A 23,690-nucleotide genomic window follows, 5' to 3' on the forward strand; every position below is an offset into this window, starting at 1 on the left:
GAACAAGAGGCTTTAGAAAATGATTTCCAGTTGTCTAGAGTTAAGATGCTTCCAGGCATTCTTGTTGTTTAAACAATCTTTATAAAAATGGATTATAGGTTTAAAGTTTCCCACCTGCTTTAATACAGATTCATTGGAATAAAGCAGACAGCTTTTTCAAGCTCTCACTTAGGTTTCCTTTTATGATTAGATGGACGTAGCAACCACTCTCCCTCACTGTATCCAAGATCTCATTCTGAACTCCTGCAGAGTTCAGAAGCGTCCCAGAAAGTGAGCTTCCCAATAAAGAAGCTGATCCTTTTTTTCTTTGTATCTACTGGTAAAAGAATGATGGGAGAAATACATACAAGGAACTCCAAAGCCAGGTAAAATCCAACCAGGGATTTTATTACAGACTCAAAACATTGACTATGTTTATCAAAATGTTCACTAAGCTTCATAACTCTTATGCAATCCTGATGAGTTTTGAGAGATTTTAAGGTAGGGTAAAATTTTCAAAAGTACCTAAGAGTACATCTACATTGGAAATGAAGGTGTAATTGTTGCATGGGTAGGCATACCCGTGCTTAATTTAGCTAGCACTGGTAACAATAGCAGTGTCGATGTGGCACAGGCTTCAGCATGGGCTAGCAACCAGAGTACATACCTAGAGTACTTGGAGGGCTTGAACTCTGGTTGCTATCTGCTACTGTTATCCATCTAGCTAAATTAAAGATAGTACGGATATGCCTACCCAAGCTACAATCATACTTGCACCCTTGCAGGGTCCCACAGCTCGAGCCCAAACAAAGTTTAATTAAATTACAAGCTAAGTAGGAAGACCACCAGCAGGGGATGCCAGGGGATACCCGGGGGACTGGGACCTGGGACTGGGGTAGTGCTGTGCCCCTTAACTCTCCAGCCTGGGCTGCCTCTCACAATGCTTTGCTAGTGATAAGCAGCAAACCCCTCCAAACGCTGTTATCACTCAACACATTAGCATGTGGTGCCCCACAGCCAGCTAGATTGCATGAATGCTCCCTGAGCCACTCAAGAATCACACAGAGAAAGGCATCAGCCAATTCCCCCCAGCTTCCCAGCCCTGCACCTCGGAAACCTGACCGGTGTAAATTCATGACCCAGTCTGCCCCTTCCTCAATGTGGAGAGGACACAAACAAGCCTTTGTAAACTGAGCTGAGATTTCCCAAGCACTTTAACCACAACACGCTGTTTTACGTAAAACATAAAACAGGTTTATTAACTACAGAAAGATAGATTTTAAGTGATTATAAGTGGTAGGCACAAAAGGTCAGAGATAGTTACCAAAGAAAATAAAAGGTAAGTGCACAGGTTAATCTTAAACCTTAGTATATTAGGCAGTATTTAGATCAAGCAGTTTTGATCACCCCACTGGATGTTACAGTTCTTAATACACAGGCTTCCCCCTTTAAGCCTGGGACCAGTCTCCTCAGTTGAAGTCTTTATCTTCTCAACGTTCTTGTTTCTTCCAGCGTAGGTGGGGGAGGAGAAAGGCCAAAACATGATGCCACTGTCGCCTATTTTATATCCTCAGTCCATGTGCCTAGAAAACACTAGCCCAGACTGGTCACAGAGTTGAGCAAGCCCCCACTGTGTGATGCTTGTGCAGCCTTTTACAGTATTGTAAATCCCTTGTTTACAACCCCCCTGTTGATTAATGGTTGTTTAACGCTCTCCTGAGCGTGGATCACCTCCTTCGTTGTCACTAGCAAACTTACAACATATTTCAGTAACAACCATAGAGCAAAATCTCATAACTTCATACACATTAACGATATACATATTTTGACAGAACAATGGGTTTCAGCAGATCATGACCTTTTCTATGATATCTTACATGGCATGCTTTAAATGAAATATATCCGAATTATATGACAGTGGTGAATATAGTGGAGCTATAGGGTGCTGCTTTGAGGTACAGAGTGCCCAGTTAATACAAGAGTAGAACTATAAACACTGCACACTTTATAAAAATAAATACACAAATACAGAGAAAAAATTACTCATCATAAAAGCACTTACTGGTTCCTTTCTAGATTTAGATTAATAGATTAGAAAGCCAGAAGAGACCATTTCAATCATTTAGTCTGACCTCCCTCATCAACAGGCCATAGTATTTCCCTGAACTAATTCTTGTTTGAACTAGAGTATATTTTGATTTAAAAGCTTCCAACGATAAAGAATCCACCACAACCCTTGGTAAATTGTTCCAATGGTTAATTACTCTCACTGTTAAGAATTTGTGCCTTATTTCTAGTCTAAATTTGTCTAGCTTCAACTTCCAGCCACTGGATCTTGTTATACATTTCTTCTTTCTATTCAAAGTATTACCAGACTCTCACAGGCTCTTGGATCATCCAGGAAGCCTCCTCTGGATGGCTGAGGGAGTACCCAACACTCTAATCCTTTTCTTTTTGTAAATCCTAATCCTGCAATCTGATCCACATAGTTGACTCCTTGCACCTGGGTAGAGTTCCACTGACTTCAATGGAACCCTCATGGGCATAAGGGTCTGCCTGAGTGGAACAGATTGGAGAAGCAGAGCCATACATAGTAACAGGGAGGAGAAATGTGACTTTAAGAGCTCAACCTTTTTCTCAGGATAACAAGGACCATATCAGCTTTTCCAATATAATTGGTTGAGATAACTAGGATGTGCAAATCCTCCTCATTTACTTGATGGAGTCCAGATCTACACCAAGAAAAGAAAAGGTTTATAGAATAGACATCCTTTGTGCCTCAGAAAAACGTTGAACATCTATACAGGATTCATGGCACCCCCTGCCTACAAACTACAGTACAGTGTCTCCTTCTGGACATATTTTGAACAGCAATAACACTTGCAATTAATTAGAACATTTCTTTTACTAATTTATAACACTAAAGTCAATAGAAACAGTTCCACAATCTGTTTTTCCATTCAAAATTCAAGGGGACTCTTTTGTAGTGACGCGTTTCACATTCACAGAACCACTTCATTATGACGGCATTTGGATATTGTTTCTACTTTGCTATGAATCAAGTTTCACTATAGCAAGGTTCAAGCTTCTGTATTCCACTGTATTAAAGGACACCATCGAGAGGAGCACAGCAGTGGTTGCATTTTCTTTCCACTATAAAACCCTCTATAATTTAGCATTTTCTGTTGAACAAGATTCCAAACTAATCTGGCTTGTGATTAGTGATGAGACACATCACAGTCTTGACACTGCAATCACTAGTCATTCATATAGAAAAAGGTCAAGTTTCAGTCCTTTCAGGAAACCACAACAAGCTTTATATATGATAGATGATAATTGTTGGCTAAGTTGCAAGCTTCATGCTTACTAAACAATTTACAGTCCGTTGGAGCTGCAAGAAAGCCATGTTTAGAATGCTGAGTTTAAAGATAATAGCTAGTTAAAATATTTTTTTGTAGAGCTCAATACAAAATATGCTGATGTTGGAAGACTAAAAGGATGAAACATTGGTGGATGAGGATATCCAAAATAACACTGAAAACTATTACTGCCAAAAGCATTTATGCAGGAGTAAAATTAACTATGTTGTTGCCCTGCAGCTGCACTTCAAATTTACATTTGCATGAAAAAGTTTGTTATGAAATGCATCTTCTCTTTTTCAAAGTTGCAGTTCATGTGTTCTGATAGTATATATGATATGTAAAGTGAATACAATTTTAAAGTAGATGGTGGGCCAGATCCTTACCTGGTGTAAATTATTATTGTTATTACTTATTTGTATTATCATTAAACCTAGAGCCATAGTCATGGATCAGGACTCCATATAGCAAGGATGGCCAAACTGTGGCTTGTGAGCCACATGTGGCTCTTTTACCATTAAAGTGCGGCTCACAGAGCTTCACCCCCATTCCCCACCTACCAGACTGGGGTGGAGGAGCTCAAGATCTTTGCCTTGCCTTGGGGTGGTGGGGTAGAGGCTTCTGTCCAGTAGAGAGGGAAGCGTCTCGGGGCTTCAGCCCTGCAGGGCACCACCTGCTGGGGCTCGAGGCTTCAGCAGGAGTGGGGCTGAAGCCCCAAGGCCTGGGCCCCAGCAGGTGTGCCCTGGCTCTCAAACTTCTGAAGGTTGTTGCATGTGGCTTGGAGGGCCAGTAAGTTTGGCCACCCCTGCAATATAGCTGTAAAGAAGCTCTATTGGCCTGGTAATTTTTAATTTACAGTCTCAAAGTTCAGGGCAACTGCACCTATATTCCCCCTCTGTGGTCCAGCAAGGGCACCCACTCTTGGCTTCTGGCTTCTGAGCCATCACCTCTCTTAGCTGGAGCTATGCGTGTCTCTCCCTTCTAACTGGGGTATTTCCAGCCTGACCATTTCACTGACTGACTGTACTGTGACCTCCCCCAGCAAAAGTCAGATTGCCTAAGCAGACCTGCTTCACTTCTCTCCTCAGAGATGGTAGACAGTGCAATTGCCAAGAGTTGTAAGTTACCACACAGCTAAACAACTTTTTTATTCTTAAGGTGAAAGCATTACAGAGAAAACACATCAAAATCAATAAAAGAACCTACACACATGCTAAGAAGCTTACCAGAGATCACCTGCCTACTCCAATGAGAGCTCTAGTTGGAGATTAGTCCTTCAAACCCCACTCAGGGCTTTTCCTGTGGTCACCAGTTCATAATTGCTCTTGCTGAGAACTAAACCCCAAGTCTTATGGGGCCTCAGCAGGTCAAAGACCTTCCAACCCTTACCTAAGGATTGGGACCCCACTTGGACCAGAGGTAGGGTGACCAAATGTCCCAATTTTATAGGGACAGTCCCAATATTTGGGGCTTTGTCTTATATAGGCGCCTATTACCCCGTACCCCCTGTCCTGATTTTTCATACTTGCTGTCTGGTCAGCCTAACCAGAGGTCCTGTCCGTTTGCTGGATCAAAAAGAAGCCCTGAGTAAATTTAAACTCAAGCTATTTAACCAAAAATCCATCCTTGTCTGTTGGTCCCCGGAGAATCCAGTTTGAACTGGTATATGTGAGCCTCTCTCTGGTGGTGGTCTCTGGAGATGTTACAACCTGAGTGAATTTGCCTAATCACCTCCTACTGTTCTTAGTTCCTTAGTTTCCTCCCCCTGGAAATACAAACAATCCTTCAATATATATAAACTTCTGCATTTTTATACAGTCAACTCCTAAAACACTAACTTAATTAAACAAGGTTTGTGCAGGATATTGTCATATCTGTCACACACAGTATTTTACTGTTTTTTTAAATAAAATACCTACTGTATTCAAACAAAATATTTACATTTACTTCTTTTCAAACTGTACTGAAAAGAAGAAAAATTCATTATACAAGTCAACAAATTCAGTAGCTGGTCAAGGAGATTACCTCTACAGCTATGTTTGACAGAGAAGGTTCCAGCCATGCAGTGCACCCTCCTCTCACTTACACTAGTGTAAATCATTGGTGAAGTCAGTGGGACTACACTAGTACAAACAAAAGGGATAATGGGAGCAGAATTAGTCTGATTCCTATCCAGGGGACCACATTGCCTCCATTATAGTCAGAAAGGTTTTTACCATCTTCTTTAACTAGAGTATGCAAAATAGACAAATAAAAACCTAAACTAGTTTAAATCAACCAATTATGAAATATGTACTATAGTATTATACCCTGCGTCTGCAGGATAGTAATAAGTGAGGGGATGAACTTTAGGCACACACAGAACTGGGTGGTAGGAGAGGGCCTTCTCTTTGTAACATTTTAATACCAGAACTGCATACGTGTATGCTAACCAACAACCTTAGCGTAAGACATGGGTCTCAGGTTTGTTACAGAATGAGGGAACTGGTAAGTCAGCTTGGTCTTGCTCAGAATTATAAAAACAATAATAGAATCACAGAAATATGTGGCTGGAAGGGACCTTGAAAAGTCATCAAGTCCAGTCCCCTGAGTTGTGGCAGGTCCAAGTAAACGTTGACCATCCCTGACTGGTATTTGTCCAATCTGTTCTTAAAAACCACCAATGATGGGGATTCCACCATCATTCTTTGAAGCCTATTTCTGAGTTTAGAAAGTTTTCCCTAATACGTAAGCTAAATCTCCCTTGCTGAAGATCAAGTCCATTATTCCTGGTCCTACCTTCATTGGACATGTAGAACAATTGACCGCCCTCCTGTTTATAACAGCCTTTAACATATTTGAAAACTGTTATCAGGCCACCCTTCAGTCTTCTTTTCTTAAGAGAAGACATGCCCAGTTCTTTTAATCTTTCCCCAGGTCAGATTTTCTAAACTTTAGTTATTTTTGTCACTCTCTTTTGGTGTTGGAACTCCCTTCAAGACCTCTTTCCATTCAGCTTCCCACGAACTCAGTTTGACTCCAGCCTTCGTCATTCAGGTATCTTTATTTGGCATATAGCAGTGCTACGCTCAGTGTGGGGAATGGATGCAGGGTACATCACAGTTACAAAGTTACACAGAAACCTTTTCCCTTTATACACATTACAAATCTAATTGCATTTGCATCACACATTTTTGGATTGGATTGGCTACTTTGCAGGAACCAATCCCAGTGCAGCATACACCACATCTCTACATTTCTAACTTTCTATGTCTAATTCATAGTAAATATTTCCCTGCATGTTCTCTCGCTTATCTTAGTTAGCTTAGGCATTCTGTTTTCTTAGCCTACTGACCTATTTACTTATCTTATTTAGCACAAATGTTCTGTTTTCAAACTGATGATTCATTTCCTTCCCTAATTCTCTCTTCCAAAAAATGAGGCCTCCTTCCATATGTCAATTGCTCATGTCAGGCCAGGCCTGAGCTACCTTTGGACTCTTTCCAATTTCTCCACATCTTTCCTAAAGTGCGGCATCCAGAAATGGACACAATACTCCGGACGAGGCTTCAGTAGTCCCAAATAGAGCGGGACTCACATATCTCACGTCCAACACTCTTGTTAATACACCCAGAATGGTATTAACCTTGTTTGCAACTGCCTCACGTTGTTGACTCATATATTCAATTTGTGATCCTCTATAACCCTCAAATCCTTTTCAGAAGTACTACCACCTAGCCAGTTCGTCCCCATTTTGTGTTTGTGCCTTTGATTTTTCCTTCCTAAGTGAAGTACTTGGAACTTATTTTTATTGAATTTCACCTTGTTGAATTCAGACCAATTCTCCAATTTGTCAAGGTCATTTTGGATTCTTATCCTATTCCCCCTAAGTGCTTGCAATCCTTCCCAGCTTGGTGTCATCATTTTATAAACATACTCTCCACTCCATTATCCACATCATTAATGAAAATATTGAATAATACAGCATCCCTCACTGACCCCCTGTAGGACCCTACTTGATACACTCTCCCTGAGCAAGCCATTGGGTATGGTCTTTCAATCATTTGTGCACCCACCTTGTAGTAATTTCATCTAGATCATATTTTCCTAATTTGTTAATGAGAATGTCACATGTGACTGTGTCAAAAACCCTACTAAAAATCAAGATATATTACATCTACAGCTTCCCCGCCAGCCACTAGGACAGTAACCCTGCCAAAGAAGGAAATTAGGTTGGTTTGGCATGATTTGTTGTATACAAATCCATGCTGACTAATATAGCCCTATTATCCTCTAGGTGCTTACAAATTGATTGTTTAATAATTTGTTCCAGTATCTTTCAAGGTATTGAAGTTAGTTTGACCAGTGTATAATTCTCCATGTCCTCATTGTTCCCCCTTTTAAAGATTAAGTACTATGTTTGCCTTTCTCCAATCCTCTGGGACATAACCCATCCTCCACAAGTTCTTAAAGATAATGGTTGTGAGATTGCTTCAGCTACTTCCTTAAGTACCCTAGGATGAAATTAATTAGGTCCTGTTGAATACATCTAACTTAATGTTTAAAGAATATTTGGATTTTCCCCTATTTTGGCTTGCATTCCTTCCCCTTTGTTGTTAATACTAATTGTGTTGAGTATCTTGTCACCCTTAACCTTTTAGTGAAGACTGAAGCAAAAGAGGCAGTAAACAACTCAGCCTTCTTGTTGTCATCAGTTATTAGCTAGCCTTCCCCCATAAGCAGAGGATGTACATTGTTGTTCTTCTTTCTCTTGCTCCTAAAGTATTTAAAGAACTTCTTCTTATTGCATTTTAAGTCCCTTGCTAGGTATAACTCATTTTGTGCCTTTGCCTCTCTGATTTTGTTCTTACATACTTGTGCTGTTCTTTTGTACTCCTTCTTAGCAATTCATCCATGTTTCCACTATTTGTAGGATCTGCTTTTGATTTTCAGACCACCAAAGAGGTCCTGATGGAGCTTAATTGGCCTCTTACTATTCTTCCGATCTTCCCTTCACATTGGGATTGTTCGCAGTTATGCCTTTAATATTGTCTCCCGGAGAAACTGCAAGGTCTCCTACACTCTTTTTTCTGTTAGATTTCCTTCTCATGGGCCCTTACCTACCAGTTCTCTGAATTTGAGACGGGGAGAGCTGTGATTTACTAGAGATAATTTTTTCCCAGGTGTCTGGCTGGTGGGTCTTGCCCACATGCTCAAGGACTAAGTGATTGTCATATTTGGGGTCAGAAAAGAAGTTTTCCCCTGGGTTGGATTGGCAGAGACCCTGGGTTTTGTTTGATTTTTGCCTTCTTCTGCAGCATGTGGCATGGGTCACTTGCAGGCTTAAACTAGTGTAAATGATGGATCCTCTGTAACTTGAAGTCTGTAAATCATGATTTGAGGACTTCAGTAACTCAGTCAGTGGCTAGGGGTCTATTTCAGGAGTGGGTGGATGAGGTTCTGTAGCCTGCGATGTGCAGGAGGTGAGACTAGATGATCCCTTCTGGCCTTAAAGTTTGAGTCTGTTTTTTTGAAGTCCATTGTCCTTCCTTTTCTTAGAATCATGAAATCTATCATTTCATGCTCACTTTCACCCTAATTGACTTCCACCTTCAGATTTGCTACCCTGTTGGTCAGAATCAAATCCAAATGCCTTTCCTCTTAGTTACTTCCTCCATTTTCTGAAACAAGAAGTCATCTACAATACGTTATTGAAATTTTTGAGTTTTGCTGTATTACTTTTCCAGCAGATGTCTTGATAGTTAAAGTCCCACATTACTACCAGGTCTTGTGTTTTGGATATTTCTATTATTTGTTCTAGAAATGCCTCATCCATCTTCTCTTCATGATTTGGTGGTTTACAGTAGACCCCTACCATGATATCACCCCAATTTTTACCCCTTATATCTTTACTCAGAGACTTTCTACTGGTCTGCTTCTGGACCTCGATACAAGTGTATATATTCTTGACACACAATGCAACACCTCCTCCCTTTTCATCCCACCTGTCCCTCCTGAACAAGTTATGCCCCTCTATGCCAATATTCCAGTCATGAGACTTGTTCCACAAAGTCTCTCTGAAATAATGGCAATGAAATAAAATAACTCAAGACTCAATATTTTGGGAAGGCCTAAAAAGCTTTATAGATTGGGTAGTTAAAAAACAACAACAACATGGCTGCTTGTTAAAAATTCTGTAAAGGCATTTTAAAAATTAAAAATAAGGTTCTGATTGACATAAGGGGCTCCTAGAGAGCTATTAATGCATTATACATTTGAGGTCTCCCCCTGTATGGCTGCATGTTATTACAGGAACATGCTGTGGAATCATTATTAAACAATGTACCTAAAGATGTATCTCTGCAATCTAGTATGCATAGGAGGAAAGCTTTAATCACTGAATTCAAGTCTTTTATTTTAAGATGTTTAAAACTGGTTAAGAACTGCAAAATGATCTTCCATTTTTGAGACTTGTTAGAGTGGCAGAACTATTGCATTCTGGTGGATGGGGCTAGGTAACCTTATTAGAAGATGAAACACAAATCAGCATTTTTTTAAAACAAAACACCACGAGCGTTACTTTTGCTTCACTATGTCTAACCTCTCCAGATTATTTCTTTGGAGCTGCTGAACCAGTAAAAAGTTTGACTGCAACATTTGATGGCTGAATCGTAGTAGCACATAGCGGGCCAGATTTTTAAAAGTATTTAGGCATCTAAAGATGCACATAGGCAGCTAATGGGATTTTCAAAAGCACCAAAGGCCTAACTCCCATTAGGCACTGTAGTGTGTCAACATAAACACAAAAAGCCATGCCTTAAGCAGTTACTAGAGAGCTCCCTGGCCAGGAAGTCTCTCTGTTTATTATACTCCCCCTGCAACACATTCTCATCCCCTTTGGTAATCTATAAACACTGCACAGGCACTTAGGTGCTTTTGAAAACCCCGCTAGGAGCCTATCAGCATCTTTAGGCACCAAATTACCTTTGCAAATGTAGCCTAGGGTTCTGTTTTCTTTTTGTCCATGTTCCACACATTGCCATGGAAACTCTTGGCTTCTGGGGATTGCAGTGACATTTTCACAAGATGCTGCTGCCTGTAAAAGCAGATGACAATGTTGATGATCCATGTCTTGGTTCCCTTGCTTATGCCTCCTGTATCTCTACACTTGATTAAAAGGGTGAATTGAGGTTAATATTCCTGTCCTTGGAATTAAAACTGTCCTTGTCCAGCATATAATTAGTGAAAACAATATGGATATGGAGCCTTTCATGTCTAGGTCACTAGTTTATTTACTACCAGTTGGGTAGTGACTAATACCATTCATTTTTCTACTTGGTGGCCTGTGTGGAATGAACTGGAGTTTTTAGTCTAGTTGTTAGATAGTCACATCACAAAACCACTGACAACCTTGTTGGTTTTGTGAAGGGCCAGGCCAAAAGACTCCATCTGCATGGTGACTGAACTAGTCTCTCTCTTGTATACGTGGTCCCTCTTGCACTGGTGTCAGACATGCTGGTTGAATGGAGATTCTGCATTGGCTGCTCTATGTATTATACCAGTTATGTGGATAAATAGAGAATTTCCTTAAAAGTATTAACTGCATGTTTTTATTAACATTTAAAAACAAATAAAAGGAAGTTCTTCTTCACGCAGCGCACAGTCAACTTGTGGAACTCCTTACCTGAGAAGGTTGTGAATGCTAGGACTATAACAGAGTTTAAAAGAGAACTGGATAAATTCATGGTGGTTAAATCCATTAATGGCTATTAGCCAGGACGGGTAAGGAATGCTGTCCCTAGCCTCTGTCTGTCAGAGGATGGAGATGGATGGCAGGAGAGAGATCACTTGATCATTGCCTGTTAGGTTCACTCCCTCTGGGGCACCTGGCATTGGCCACTGTTGGTAGACAGGATACTGGGCTAGATGGACCTTTGGTCTGACCCGGTACGGCCTCTCTTATGTTCTTAATGTGAAGGCTAATCAGACCTGCTGAATCTGTAATTTTGTCCTGTATGTTAGAAGCTAGTGGGAATACTACTGCTTCTCTGATCTGTCAGATTATTCTATGCATTGCAAACACAGCCCACCCTGCTCAAATAAGTATTACTCTTATTTTGCCAGTGGGGTAAGCTGACACATGGAGTGTTTTAGTGACTAGCCCAAGATCACTGTGGCAGAAATGGGAATAGAACACCAGGGTCTCAAATCATACTATACCCACTAAAGGAAACCCCATTTCTCTCTCTTATAGCTCCGATCCATCCCACTGCTAAGACTGCACATTTCTGGTGATGCAACATCTGAAGTTCCTTCCATCCACCACTATCCTTGCTATGAAGAATCTCCAAGCCACAGCCAGGCCTGAATTACAGAACCACAGCCTGTTCTTAAACTGTCACATGTTGAGAACTTTAACGTTTTGTGACTGGACCGAGTGAAAGAACAAGAAAAGGGACACTATTACGCAATATTTTGCCATGCAGTATCATAACTCACACAGCAATGATTAGGTCTATTCAGATACCATTGGGAAAAGTAGCCTAAGTAAATACCAGACAGGATCATAGAGGGTCACGAGAGCTCAAAGTGATTAGTGTTCATCATCTTACTCTTAAGGGATTTGTATTTATGCCAAGTTAATAAGTGAAGACATAGTCTATAAATGACTCATTTGGTCATTCTGTATCTCTATGCTTTCATACAAATAACCTCAGCAACGTTTAGTGTTACATTCAATTTTTGACTTGTATTTGGAGGCAGCTGCTTCTCCCCACTTCCCCTCCAGGCTTAACACAATAAGACTGGACAACAGGACAAACAGTATAGTTGGTAACAACGTTATTTGAGAATGGCTTTGTCCATTGTGCTGATCCCACAAATATTTTCCCCATGCAGAGATGATATTATGTTGGCTTAAATCCAGGCCTGTAAACTTCTTTCCTAGAGATTTTCCATATTTTAGCTTTAATTTACAAGTGTTTGTTCATTCCAGAGTTAGAAGGACATTAAGCCAAGGCTAAATCTCTCAGCTTTTTGTAAGTATGGACCTGATCCTTTAAGGCTCTGAGTGTCCATTGAAAAGTTTCAGTACCCAGCAGAAGAGTCTCAGCACCAGGCAGGACTCAGCCATGTAATTGGGTTTGGTAGGTAATTCTCGCACTGCATTGCCCTGAAAATCAGTATTGAAAGCTGATGAAGTTTTACAAAATTATCTAATCAAGTTGCTTAACACATCCCCTTTCCTGTGCATTGTCTTTTAAAGTGACGCTGGCAAATACTTCTCTTGAGAGAATTTGGGCATAATAAGGTTTGCTGGTGCAATGGGTTAATGCAGGCTAACTAGTTTTTCACTCTACAGATCCAAGGATAGAATCTCCCCTCAACAACAGTTCCTAAAAACCCTTAGACGAAACACCCCTTCACTCCCTTGCAGTGATTGCAAGGAAACCAAATCTGACTTCCTTGCAATCACAGAGAAATTCTCCCAGACAGTGGAGTGCCACGGCTGCCCCGGGCTTAGGAGATGGTGATGCTGCCCCCAACCACCACCACCACTACCACCTCCTTCACATCCCCTCCTCACCACCTCCACTACATACTACGGTGTATTTGTGCTTTGATTTGGTGCAGTTTGGGGTCTTCCTCCCTTCTCTGCTCACTGAAACTCAAAATGGTCATTCTTGGGCATCTGGGTCAAAATGCCAAATTGACTAGAATTGCCATTCATTTTTTAATGGAAAACTTCCACATTTTTCCTTCTAAAACAGTCAGAATTTTTTGTTTGACAGGAAATTTTCAAATCTCAATGTTTTGTTCCATTCCAAACAAATTGCCTAGGAAGGTTGTGGGATCTCTCTCATTGGAGATTTTAAAGAACAGGTTAGACCAGGGGTGGCCAACCTGAGCCTGAGAAGGAGCCAGAATTTACCAATGTACATTGCCAAAGAGCCACAGTAATATGTAACCCCCCACCCAATCAGCTTCCCACCAGCTCCCAGTGCCTCCCGACCACTGGCAGCCCTGATGCTCAGCACCTCCTGCTCCCTCCCCACACCTCCCGATCACCTGTTTCATGACGTGCAGGAGGCTCTGGGGGAGAGGAGCGAGGGCATGGCAGGCTCAGGGGAGGGGCGGGAAAGCATGGAGTGGGGGCGGAGCCTGTGGCAGAGCCAGGGGTTGAGCAGTGAGCACTCCCTGGCACATTGGAAAGTTGGTGGCTGTAGCTCCAGCCCCGGAGTCGGTGTCTATACAAGGAGCCACATATTAAACTTCTGAAGAGCCGTATGTGGCTCTGGAGCCACAGGTTGGCCATCCCTGGGTTAGACAAACACCTGTCAGGAATGGTCTAGTTCAGGGGTAGGCAAACTTTTTAGCCCGAGGGCCACATCGGGATTGCAAAACTATATGGAGGGCCGGGTAGGGAAGGCTGTGCCACCCTAAACAGCCTGCCCTGCCCCCATCTGCTCCCTCCCACTTCCTGTCCCCTGACTGCCCCCCTCAGAATCTCCAACTCATCCAACCCCCTCTGCTCCTTGTCCCCTGACCACCCCCTCCCAGGACCCCAGCCCCTATCCAACCCCCTCTCCCTGTAACCTGACTGCCCCAACCCCTATCCACACCCCCACCTCCTGACAGGCCCCCCGGGACTCCCACGCCTATCCAACCACCCCCTGCTCCCTGTCCCCTGACTGTCCCCCCCAGAACCCCTGACCCATCCAACCCCCCTGCTCCCTGTCCTCTAACTGCCCCAACCTCTATCCACACCCTCGCCCCCTGACAATCTCCCCGGGACTCCCATGCCTATCCAGCCACCCGTTCCCCAACCCCTCCCAGAACCTCTACCCAATCCAACCGCCCCCTGTCCCGACAGCCCCCCAGCAGCCCCCGCTCCCTTACCATGCCAGAGCCAGCCACGCCACCCTGCTGCCCAGCAGGAGCAGTGGGCCAGAGCCCTGGTGGTGCAGTGAGCTGAGGCTGTGGGGGAGGGAGGACAACACCAGCTAGCCTCCCTGGCTGGGAACTCAGGGGCCGGGCAGGACGGTCCCGCGCGCTGGATGTGGCCCGTGGGACATAGTTTGCCCACCTCTTGTCTAGTTATTATTACATGGTTCTGTGTTGAGTGCAGGAGACTGGACTAGATGATCTACTGAGGTCTCATCCAATCCTACATTTCTACAATTCCTGAATGACAAGGATTTTTACATTCCCTGTGAAACTGATACTCCATTTTCCCAACCAGCTGTAATTAGCAGAGATCATGAGAATGTAACAAATAATAATTTGGTCAGGGGAAGACAGGAAATGCACTACTGCCTTAGAACTTGTAGCATACAAAGTCACTTTTAAAATCTAACATATCTTGTATACAGACTCTGATACTATCCCTACTGAGGATGTTATAAAGGTCTCGAAGTTTCACATTAAATTTGGTCACATGAGATCAAAACTACTATTACAAAAGCTGCCCCAAACAAATCAATTAATGAAGGTTAAACTTCTGAGTCTCTAGGATTTCTTTTGCCGTTCCCTTTTATTATTATTTTTTAGTCAGTCTATGAGAGAATCTTTTTACAAGAAATCCCCCCAATACAGTTGTAAATGGAGTTTAAAAGGATATAGACCCTCGGCTATTTATATTTGGCTAGAAAGGCTATTCTTACCAGTTAACTGTCTTTTTCTTGCTATGCGATTGTGTTTTAGGCAGAGGAAAGAAAGTTTAGAGCTCTCAGACATTATTTCTTTTGTATCAGATTCACAATCCTAGCCTTCTTGGATGCAAGTGGTCTTTCACCACTCTAGGAAAAAATTCAAACTAGACTAAGGTCACTTACAAGTACAGTTCTACTCTAGAAAGTGACTATGTAAAAAGGGCACCTTGCCCAACAGATCTGTTCCTTGTATGTATTCAGAGTCAAAGCTGCTGAGTTTGAGGAAAACAGTTTTTTTTTTTACTGCTATTGCTAGTTAACATTGCAGAGCCAACACAGCTTACAGAGAGTGAGCTCTCTTCGACTACTCCTTGTATCAACAGAATGGCTTATTACATTCCAAGCAGTTACATCTGACAAAGCCACAGAGGGCAAAGGAGTTGCACAGGTGTCGCTGAAAATGCAATCTCAATACAATGGGAGTTATACCACTGAGATTGAGGGCTCAACTTGGTCTGAAGCACCTTCATTGCTCTGATGCCCAGACTCTCTGATCCCATGTGAAGTTTGCAGGGCTCTCGGTTAAAGATATCTCCCCACATCTGTAAAGCAAGTATATTCAACGTAGCATCATTGAGAGACAAACATAGAACCCCCACCAGCGCCACTTTTATCAATTCGCTTTTCAGAACCAAACCCTGCTTTAAGTTTATAGCCAGTGCTACGGGTTACACTTCCTGAGCTTCAGGAAAGGTATATAGTAAATAGGATTGAGGTCTTTCATATGTTTCATTACATCACCCTTAGTTTTTAAAAAGCTCTAATCAGTCATATCTTGCAGCATAGTTTGAGGACCCAAACCATAAAATTAGATACAGCTCCAAACTTCCCCAAACCCTTCTCCAGTTTAGAGCTGGGGTTGTGGTTGATGTGACTTTACCAATAAGTCTGCTTATTAACTTTCAGCTGTTGCACTCCACTGTCAGTGCATTTGTACACAGAAAAGTGACTATGGAAAAATGGCATCTTCCTTCCACATTTGTGCTCCCTATATCTTACTGACGAAAGTAGATTTTTTACTACTGTTTGTACTCTCTCCCCGCCGCAGCCCCAGGGCAGCCTGCATCCCAAACCCCTCATCGTCAGCCCCACTCCAGAGCCTTCACCTCTAGCCGGAGCCCTCACCCTGTTCACTCAACCCTCTGCCTCAGCCCCCTCCTTCATCCCAAACCCATCATCCCCTGCCCCACTCAAGCCCTAGCTCTGAGCCCCCTCCCGCACCCCAGTCTCCTCATCCCTGGCCCCACCTGAGCCCTCATTCTCCTCACCCCCCAACCCTCTGCCCCAGCCCTGAGCCCCCTCCCATACGCCGAACCCCACGGCCCTCCCCCCACATCACTTCCATATTGGTACACATAAAATTAATTCCACACATGGACATAAAAAATTAAAAGGGAACACTGACCATGTGTATAATAAAACCCCAGGTAACAACCCTTGTCCGAGTCATTTCTGTCCCACCATGCATTGCCAAAACTACCTAAGAGATAGCACAATGAACGGTGGCGGGTTGTATGCTAGGATACCTACCAATGGTGCACTGCACTATTCATCAACACAAGCACTTCTGGTGAGTATGTGCAACACTGACGCAAGGAGCCAAGTATGCACATGCACAAGTGATATACTGTGGTGGCTGTATGTCAATGTAACTTGCATCAGCAAAACTTTTGTAGACATGACAGCAGTGCAAGAGGAAGAACTGGGAGAACCACATGAAAGTAGTGACTCTACAGCATGCTCCACTCCACCCAAAAAAACCCTTGTATGCAAGGAATATGCTTTAGTGTCCTACTGGGGGAGGATGGAACCAGTGAGGAGCTACAATGGGCACACCCCCTTGTCACATTTATCTCAGTCTCATGTAGTACCATAGAATTTTTCACTATTTCTGTTAGCAGCTAGATTGTGGCCAATACGGTGTGCAAGCAGATGTAAAGCACTCTAACTCCCTGCACTCAATATCCAGGAGAGAGCAATCTGCATGCAGCTGTTATATTCCCGTCTCCCCTTCCCCCCATGTGTAGGTGGGAGCAGCGGGGGAAAACTGTTACCTACCTTTCATAGCTGTTGGTCTTAGAGATGTGTTGCTCCTGTCCATTCCATTCTAGATGTAACCCTGAGATGCTATGTCCAGCACCCAACGGTCCAAGGTGACTTGAGACCAGGCCAAACGGAAGGGATGAAGACGGTTGAGGAAAGAGTGGGGTGGATCCTGGAAGGTAATTGGGGCATTGCTCTCGACTGCACCCTCAAAATGAGTGCTTCTGGCCCCTGGTGGGTTTTGCCAGGCTGGGCTGGGAGGAGGAAGGATGATGGTGGCTGAAACTAACATCTCTGACCCTTCTCCTTGCAGACCCTGGATGAGACTGCCAAGGCCTAGGAGGCGGGAGTGGCTGGAACTGCTTTCTCCCAAGCTGCGGTGTATGCATGCCCAGCAAGCGAAGGGTGGTCCTGGTGTCCTTTAGCCCATGCAGCCTAGCATCTGTCTGGTCCGAAAAGACACTGTCCTGGATGGAGGTCTGCATTTCCTGGGAGAGTCCGATGGTCTGAAGCCAGGAGCTGCGCCTCATTACCATTGCAAATGCAACCACCCTGGCTGCTGAGTCTGCCACATACCATGCCATCTGGAGGGAGCACCTGGCGGCCGCATTGCCCTCCTCCACCAGGGTTTCACATTCTTGGGCAAACCCTGTGGGAGGGACTCCTTGAACTTATGGAGGGAGCCCATAAGTTAAAATCGTAACAGCCCAAGAGGATCTGATGGTTTGCCAATGGAATTGCAAACTGTCCGTCAATTTTTCCTTCCAAACAGGTCCAACCGTTTGGCGTCTCTGGGTTGAGCTAGTATGCCCCCGTTTGTCTCTGTCATTGGCCACAGAGCCCACCAGCGAGCCTGGGGAAGGGTGGGTGTAGATGTATTCAAACCCTTTGGCAGGGATAGAGTATTTCTTTTCAGCCCTTTTTGAGGTGGGAAGAATGGAGGAAGGAGTTTGCCAGAGGGCCTTGTCAATCTTAAGAACACCATCATGCACTGGTTGTGCGACATGGGTTGGGGTAGAGACTAACAGGACATTAAACAGGGTGTCCAACTGCTCAGCCATTTCCTCCACCTTCAGGCCCAAGTTCTGAGCCACCCAACACAGCAGGGCCTGGCATTCTTAGAAATCATCCAGCAGGCTGGCCCTCGAGGGTCCCACAACCGCCTCATCTAGGGACGAAGATGATGACTGCATCACTGAGGGAGGCTCCAGGGCATGTTACCCCACAGGGGAGGAAGGCTTAGGGGTGGGTGCAGTTCCCTCTGCCTCGATCTCCTAGCATGCCTCATGCACTGGGCCTGGTGCAGTCTGTGCCACCAGCTGTTGCCTGATGAGCTTTGTGAAGGGGACATCGCCATAACCGGCATTTTGACAAATAAAATATGCAGAATTTTGGATTGAATTTCCCCAGGAGTAAATTACTATAAATAAAGGATTTACAAGGCCCTAAGGCTTGAAGTCAGTAGATGAAAAACTGCTAGCCCTTGCAATGCAAGGAAAGGTACTCAGACTAACCCTCATGGATGGTAAGAAGGAACTGAGAGGGCGTAGGGTCGGCGGTGCCTGATATACCCACGTATGAGCGTGGCACTCAAGTGGGCACCACTGCCGACCCTACGGGTACCACAAAGGCAAAAAACTCAGACGACCGCACATGGGCACGCACACACCTAGAATGGAATCGACCTGAGCAAGCACTCAAGGAATATGAAGAATTTTGACTTCACACCAGCTGGGCACTCCTGTGCTAATGGATTTATGCTCTATGAGGCTCAGGGTATGTCCCCCATCTGTGAACTAGTGTAAGCAGGAGGCAGACGATGACTGTCATAATTGCCTCCTGTCCTGGCAGCCACCCTGGGGTGTATGCATTTCTGAAGAAAAGAGATTACATTCTCAAGTTCAACCTCTATGGTGATGGCATAACCAAGCAGCCCATCAGTCCTATCCTACTGCAGGTCTTTAAACCCATGCAGAACCCATTGTAGGCACAGATGGGGAAGCTGGTGCTCAGGAGGTAGCTGACCCTTCTGCTTCACATGAGTGCATCTAGAAGAACAATCCCACCCAACTTGATTTCCTCCGATTGTACTGAAACTAGACAGGGAGAACAGTCCATTCTTACAAACCAGGAGACAGACTCAGATCTTCCTGCTTTCATTCCTAGCTCTGCCACTGACCATGTATAATGTTGGTCATTTAACATTTTCATGCCTCTATTTACCCATATGTAAATTGGACCAAAACCCTTCTGAGGCTCCGTTAACTAATTCTGAAAATACTTTTGAGATCCAGGAATGTAATTATAAAGCATAAATAATGACTTTAGTAACAATACTGCCTCACTGAAATCACGTCAAATTCTTATTCACGGTTTTACACCTTGTAACAGGTTTGTATTCATTTAATCTACATTCAATTCTGCTGTGTCACACTGATTAAAACAGCCAGCCATGTACAGTACAGGAGGCAGGGAAAGATGTCACATTTCAACTGTGTGGAGCAGTTGGGAGGAATTGTTGCACACTAAACTGACCTAATTCTTCAATCTGCCAGATTAAAGGCGTTAAAAATGCTCAGAAATAATAAACTGACACACTCTGATAGGTGCAAACAACTGCAGCACCTTTTTTTTGATATAACTCTATTCCATCAGGATTTAGTAATTAAATAAAGAGCATAATCAACAAGACTGGAACTTATTTAAAAAAATCCCATGCACCTGAACCAGTGAAAGTATTAAAGTTGACTACACACAATTTACTTCACAACAATCAATTCTGGAATATATTTAAGTCCTTAAAAAAGTTAATCTGTTTTAAACAGCATCACACGTATGTGAGACCTGGTTTAGGAGGAGTTTTCTCCCCAACCACTAGCGTGGGGAACTCCTATTCCCAAGGGTTGGGAATGCTCTTCCCACACTGCTCCGACTGTTAACAAATAAATAAATAAATAAATAAAAGTATGTTTGAGCATGGCATCTGGGAACCCCTTGGTAGAACAGGCAGTCTGGGGACAATGGGACAGAACTGCGATAAAGTTACTGTTAACCAGGGAGACAGGATGCTCAATGGATTGATTGCGAGTGCCTCTGTATTCCAGTGAAGCCTCTCTCACAAAGACATGTGTGTGTGTTAGGAACAGAACCAGGCAAATGTCTCCAGATAGGGTTGTCCGAGGTGGATTCAGTGTTGACATGCAGCTGTGGTGGAAACTGTTTTGTCCATAGCTGTCCCTCCGCATGCATCAAGGAAAACAGCAAAGAACAGAAGTGTTCTCCTGGTGGTACCGATGGCTGTGTCCCACGAGCCGTGGGATTCCCTCACAGATCAAAGATGCCGTGGCAAGTGGTGGGGCATTACAAGTCTGTCAAAGTCTCTCAGCTTTTATTAATTTGATTCCTGGTAATGTAAAACACCCCTGTAGCAGAAAGCCACACTGCTCATTCCCACATCATATGAAATCATTCACCATTTTATGTACAAGTTCTGAATTACAATCTTCAACTTTTCATCAAAAAACAAAAATAAAGCCTAAAAAAGCATTTTTTGGTAAAACTGCACAGTATAAAGAAGCATACTTTCATTACACAATGTCTTACACAACACATACTTTGACAAAAAGCAGAACCTGTTACCGTTTTGAGAATGAGGAGGCAGCGCCCAGACAAAACTAGATGTTACACATCCATGACTAGAGGGATAGCTTTAACTGAGTAAAAGATGACATGAAAAATATGTCCTGAACACCCCAAAATAGCTTAACAGAAAAAATAAAAGCACATTTGTAAACAACTTAAAAACAAAAGCCTTTTGAAAATTCTGAAGTCACAAGAAGATAAATTGTTAATTCTCCTTGGCTCAAATAGCCATTGCTATCCTCTAGGTTTGCTGGGGGAGATGTACAAGGATTTTGCCCACACAGAAGACTTCACTGAGAAAGTGGGGGCAAATAGTTCAAATTTTTGGTGGAATTAGGGAAGGGAAGATTGAAAAGCAAAAGGACATGAACTCTATATTCCCCCTGGAAAATATCGTTAGAATGGCAACACAATCTAAGTAGTGAAAGGAGCTGAATTCCACAGTGTACATTACTTATTTTACAATCTGAGACCCTTTTCAATGTAAACTTAAAAGGTTATAAGCAACAGTTCTAACTTAGACTTTTGTATTATGTACCATTAAATGAAGTTAGCATTGCTTTCACTTCCATTATTCAAACTTTGCCATAAAGTGACTTTGCATATGAAGTGTTAATATTAATTTATTTAAACATGTTTCATTATGACACAGAAGAACCTCAATAACTGTCCTGGGAAATGATTTTGCAATTATTAACCATGCATGTGAAGTCAAGCATTAGTATTCATTCTACTCTACTTCATGCTTAAACACATGCTAAGAAGCTGCTGAACACTGACTGTGTCCATTTTGGTAGATGGACAGATGTATGCAAACAGCAATGCTTTGGATCACTTGTGCTATTCCTAATACTACAGTTATTTTCTCTGCCAATTACATTTTGCTATAAATATGTGTGCCCTTAAGTTGATCCCAATATCAGTTTCAGCTAACTAATCAAATTATCTGCTAAGGTTTCGGGAATGATAACCCTTCCTTTATTTAAATAAAGTGAGGGAAGGGTTTTAACTCCCGAAAGGCTTGCCAATAATAGGTTTATTTTAAAGTTAGAATGACACTGTTCAGTAAGCTATCCTTCATCTTTGATATTCTTATACATTCACAATAATATCAACATTTATCAGATAGGAAGAAGAGGAGAAGAGAAAAGTAGTGAGGTTTTTACCACTAAGTATTTTAACCAAGCGCTACTAATGAACTCTTGCACTAATTTATTTATCTGAAATGAAGCCCAACAACTAAATCATCACAATAAACTTTTGATCATCTCGCTGGTATTTTGATGATACAAGAGTCTAAGTTTTCATTTTATATTTTCTCTTTGCAAAAGATTAATGTTATTAAAACCCAAGTCTGAGAAACTTAAAAATAGTTTAGGATTCTATTAAAAAGTGACTCAATTGAAAGTTAGTTTATAATCCAAACAATCCATTTTCGGTGATCTCTGCCCACATAATCATGGCAAATACAGATATTGACCATTCCATGTTTTGTTTGAGTTTGTTAAATGCAACTCTTCAGTCACAAAGGCAGCAGGCATTCTGTGGCGGGCTTGCTTTGAACACTTCTCAAACGACTGAAATAACTAGGATTCACAAAGCAGACTAAGCCATTTCTCTCATTTTCTTACCAGCTTTGTCCATCTGCATTCCCTACTTCATATCATGTTTTGGTATTTAAAAATAAATAAAAATCACTCAAGTCCTCAGCTCTTTATCCAAAACAAACTTATTTACATGTATGGTGAATACGGATGTTTTCCTTTCAGCATTTCAATAAGGGTTCAAAAAGATCCCAATAACTAATATGAAGGGAATGATTATATAGAACTTTATATTCATTTGCTTTCTGAATTGGCTTCCAAAGATGCTACAGGCACAAAAGCTTTAAAGGTTAACAGATGCTTCCACACATTTTGATTTTTCCCCCTTTTATACAAGAGGCCCACTTTGCTCAATCACCATCATAATTTTTTGTCCAATATGATTAGGTGAAACTGCATGCCATCCCACTCCTCACCCAAAAAAAGTAAAGAAAATACAGCCTTTTGCTTCAAATATTTTATGAATGCAAGATTACAAGAATTATATTAATCAAAATGCAGGGCTATCAAGCACTGAACCAGTGATGTTGGCATCAGTCTGACTACCATTTTGCATGTGGAAAAATGCACTAAATCTAAGGGAAAAGGTATCACTAATGCATCATGAATTACTCTGGTCAATCAACATCAGCTCTGCAGCATGGTGCATGAGAAAATGACTGTCACTGTAAATTTGTTTGAGATGAGACAAGAACAAAACCATTCTAAAACAGAAGTTTTTGTTTTGCTCTTATTGAGGTAACATCAGAAATTAAAACAAGATCTTACAATTTAGCAGCCATTTTAATGCTTTTGTTAGGCTAGCCTTCACACACCGAGCACGTGTACAGCCACAGTTCACTGTATTTGTGTAAGCTGAGTGCTGGTGATTAATTCAAGTCACTGTTCTCCCACCTCATTCAATAAACCTGGTGAACTGAATGTTCACCATAAGAAAAGGAAAATAAATGACGTTCTAAGTGCAGCAGACAAATATAGGCATTCTGAACACATCAAGAAGCTAACACCCATGAGCTGTCATAATAAGGGATAATACAAAAGTCTTTTCTGTGCATATTTTTGATTTGAAAGGTCCCAGTGAATCATGATGTGCCTTGTCGTTTCTGTTGCTGATTTCTGATGACCTCTAACTGTTTTTTGCATTGCTGGTAGTAAGTCGAAAGACTTTTGTTTTCGTCTAAAAGCTTTTTATGTTCTTGTACCAGACGGGATGTGTTTTGCTGGTCTTTCTCATCCTGGTCCAGTTCTGCTATTAGCTCCTGTCTAAAGATAAAAAAAATGTTAACATTAAAATGTTATGGAGAATAAAAATCATAGAATCATAGAATATCAGGGTTGGAAGAGACCTCAGGAGGTCATCTAGTCCAACCCCC

General features: G+C 42.4%; 1 protein-coding gene across 4 annotated transcripts in view; it reads right to left on the minus strand.

Annotated features, from left to right (window-relative positions):
- Positions 1–20,442: 20,442 nt before the first annotated feature.
- MAP3K7 (mitogen-activated protein kinase kinase kinase 7) overlaps positions 20,443–23,690 on the minus strand; it is a 61,117-nt gene continuing 57,869 nt past the window's right edge. For all 4 annotated transcript variants that reach the window (XM_005299734.5, XM_008165544.4, XM_024103073.3 and 1 more), the window contains one exon: positions 20,443–23,580. In XM_005299734.5, the coding sequence (XP_005299791.1) occupies positions 23,400–23,580 (181 nt within the window). In that variant the 3' untranslated portion in view covers positions 20,443–23,399. The remainder of the gene's footprint in view (positions 23,581–23,690) is intronic.

The sequence above is a fragment of the Chrysemys picta genome, chromosome 3, assembly GCF_011386835.1.
Source record: "Chrysemys picta bellii isolate R12L10 chromosome 3, ASM1138683v2, whole genome shotgun sequence".
Lineage (NCBI taxonomy): Eukaryota > Metazoa > Chordata > Testudines > Emydidae > Chrysemys > Chrysemys picta.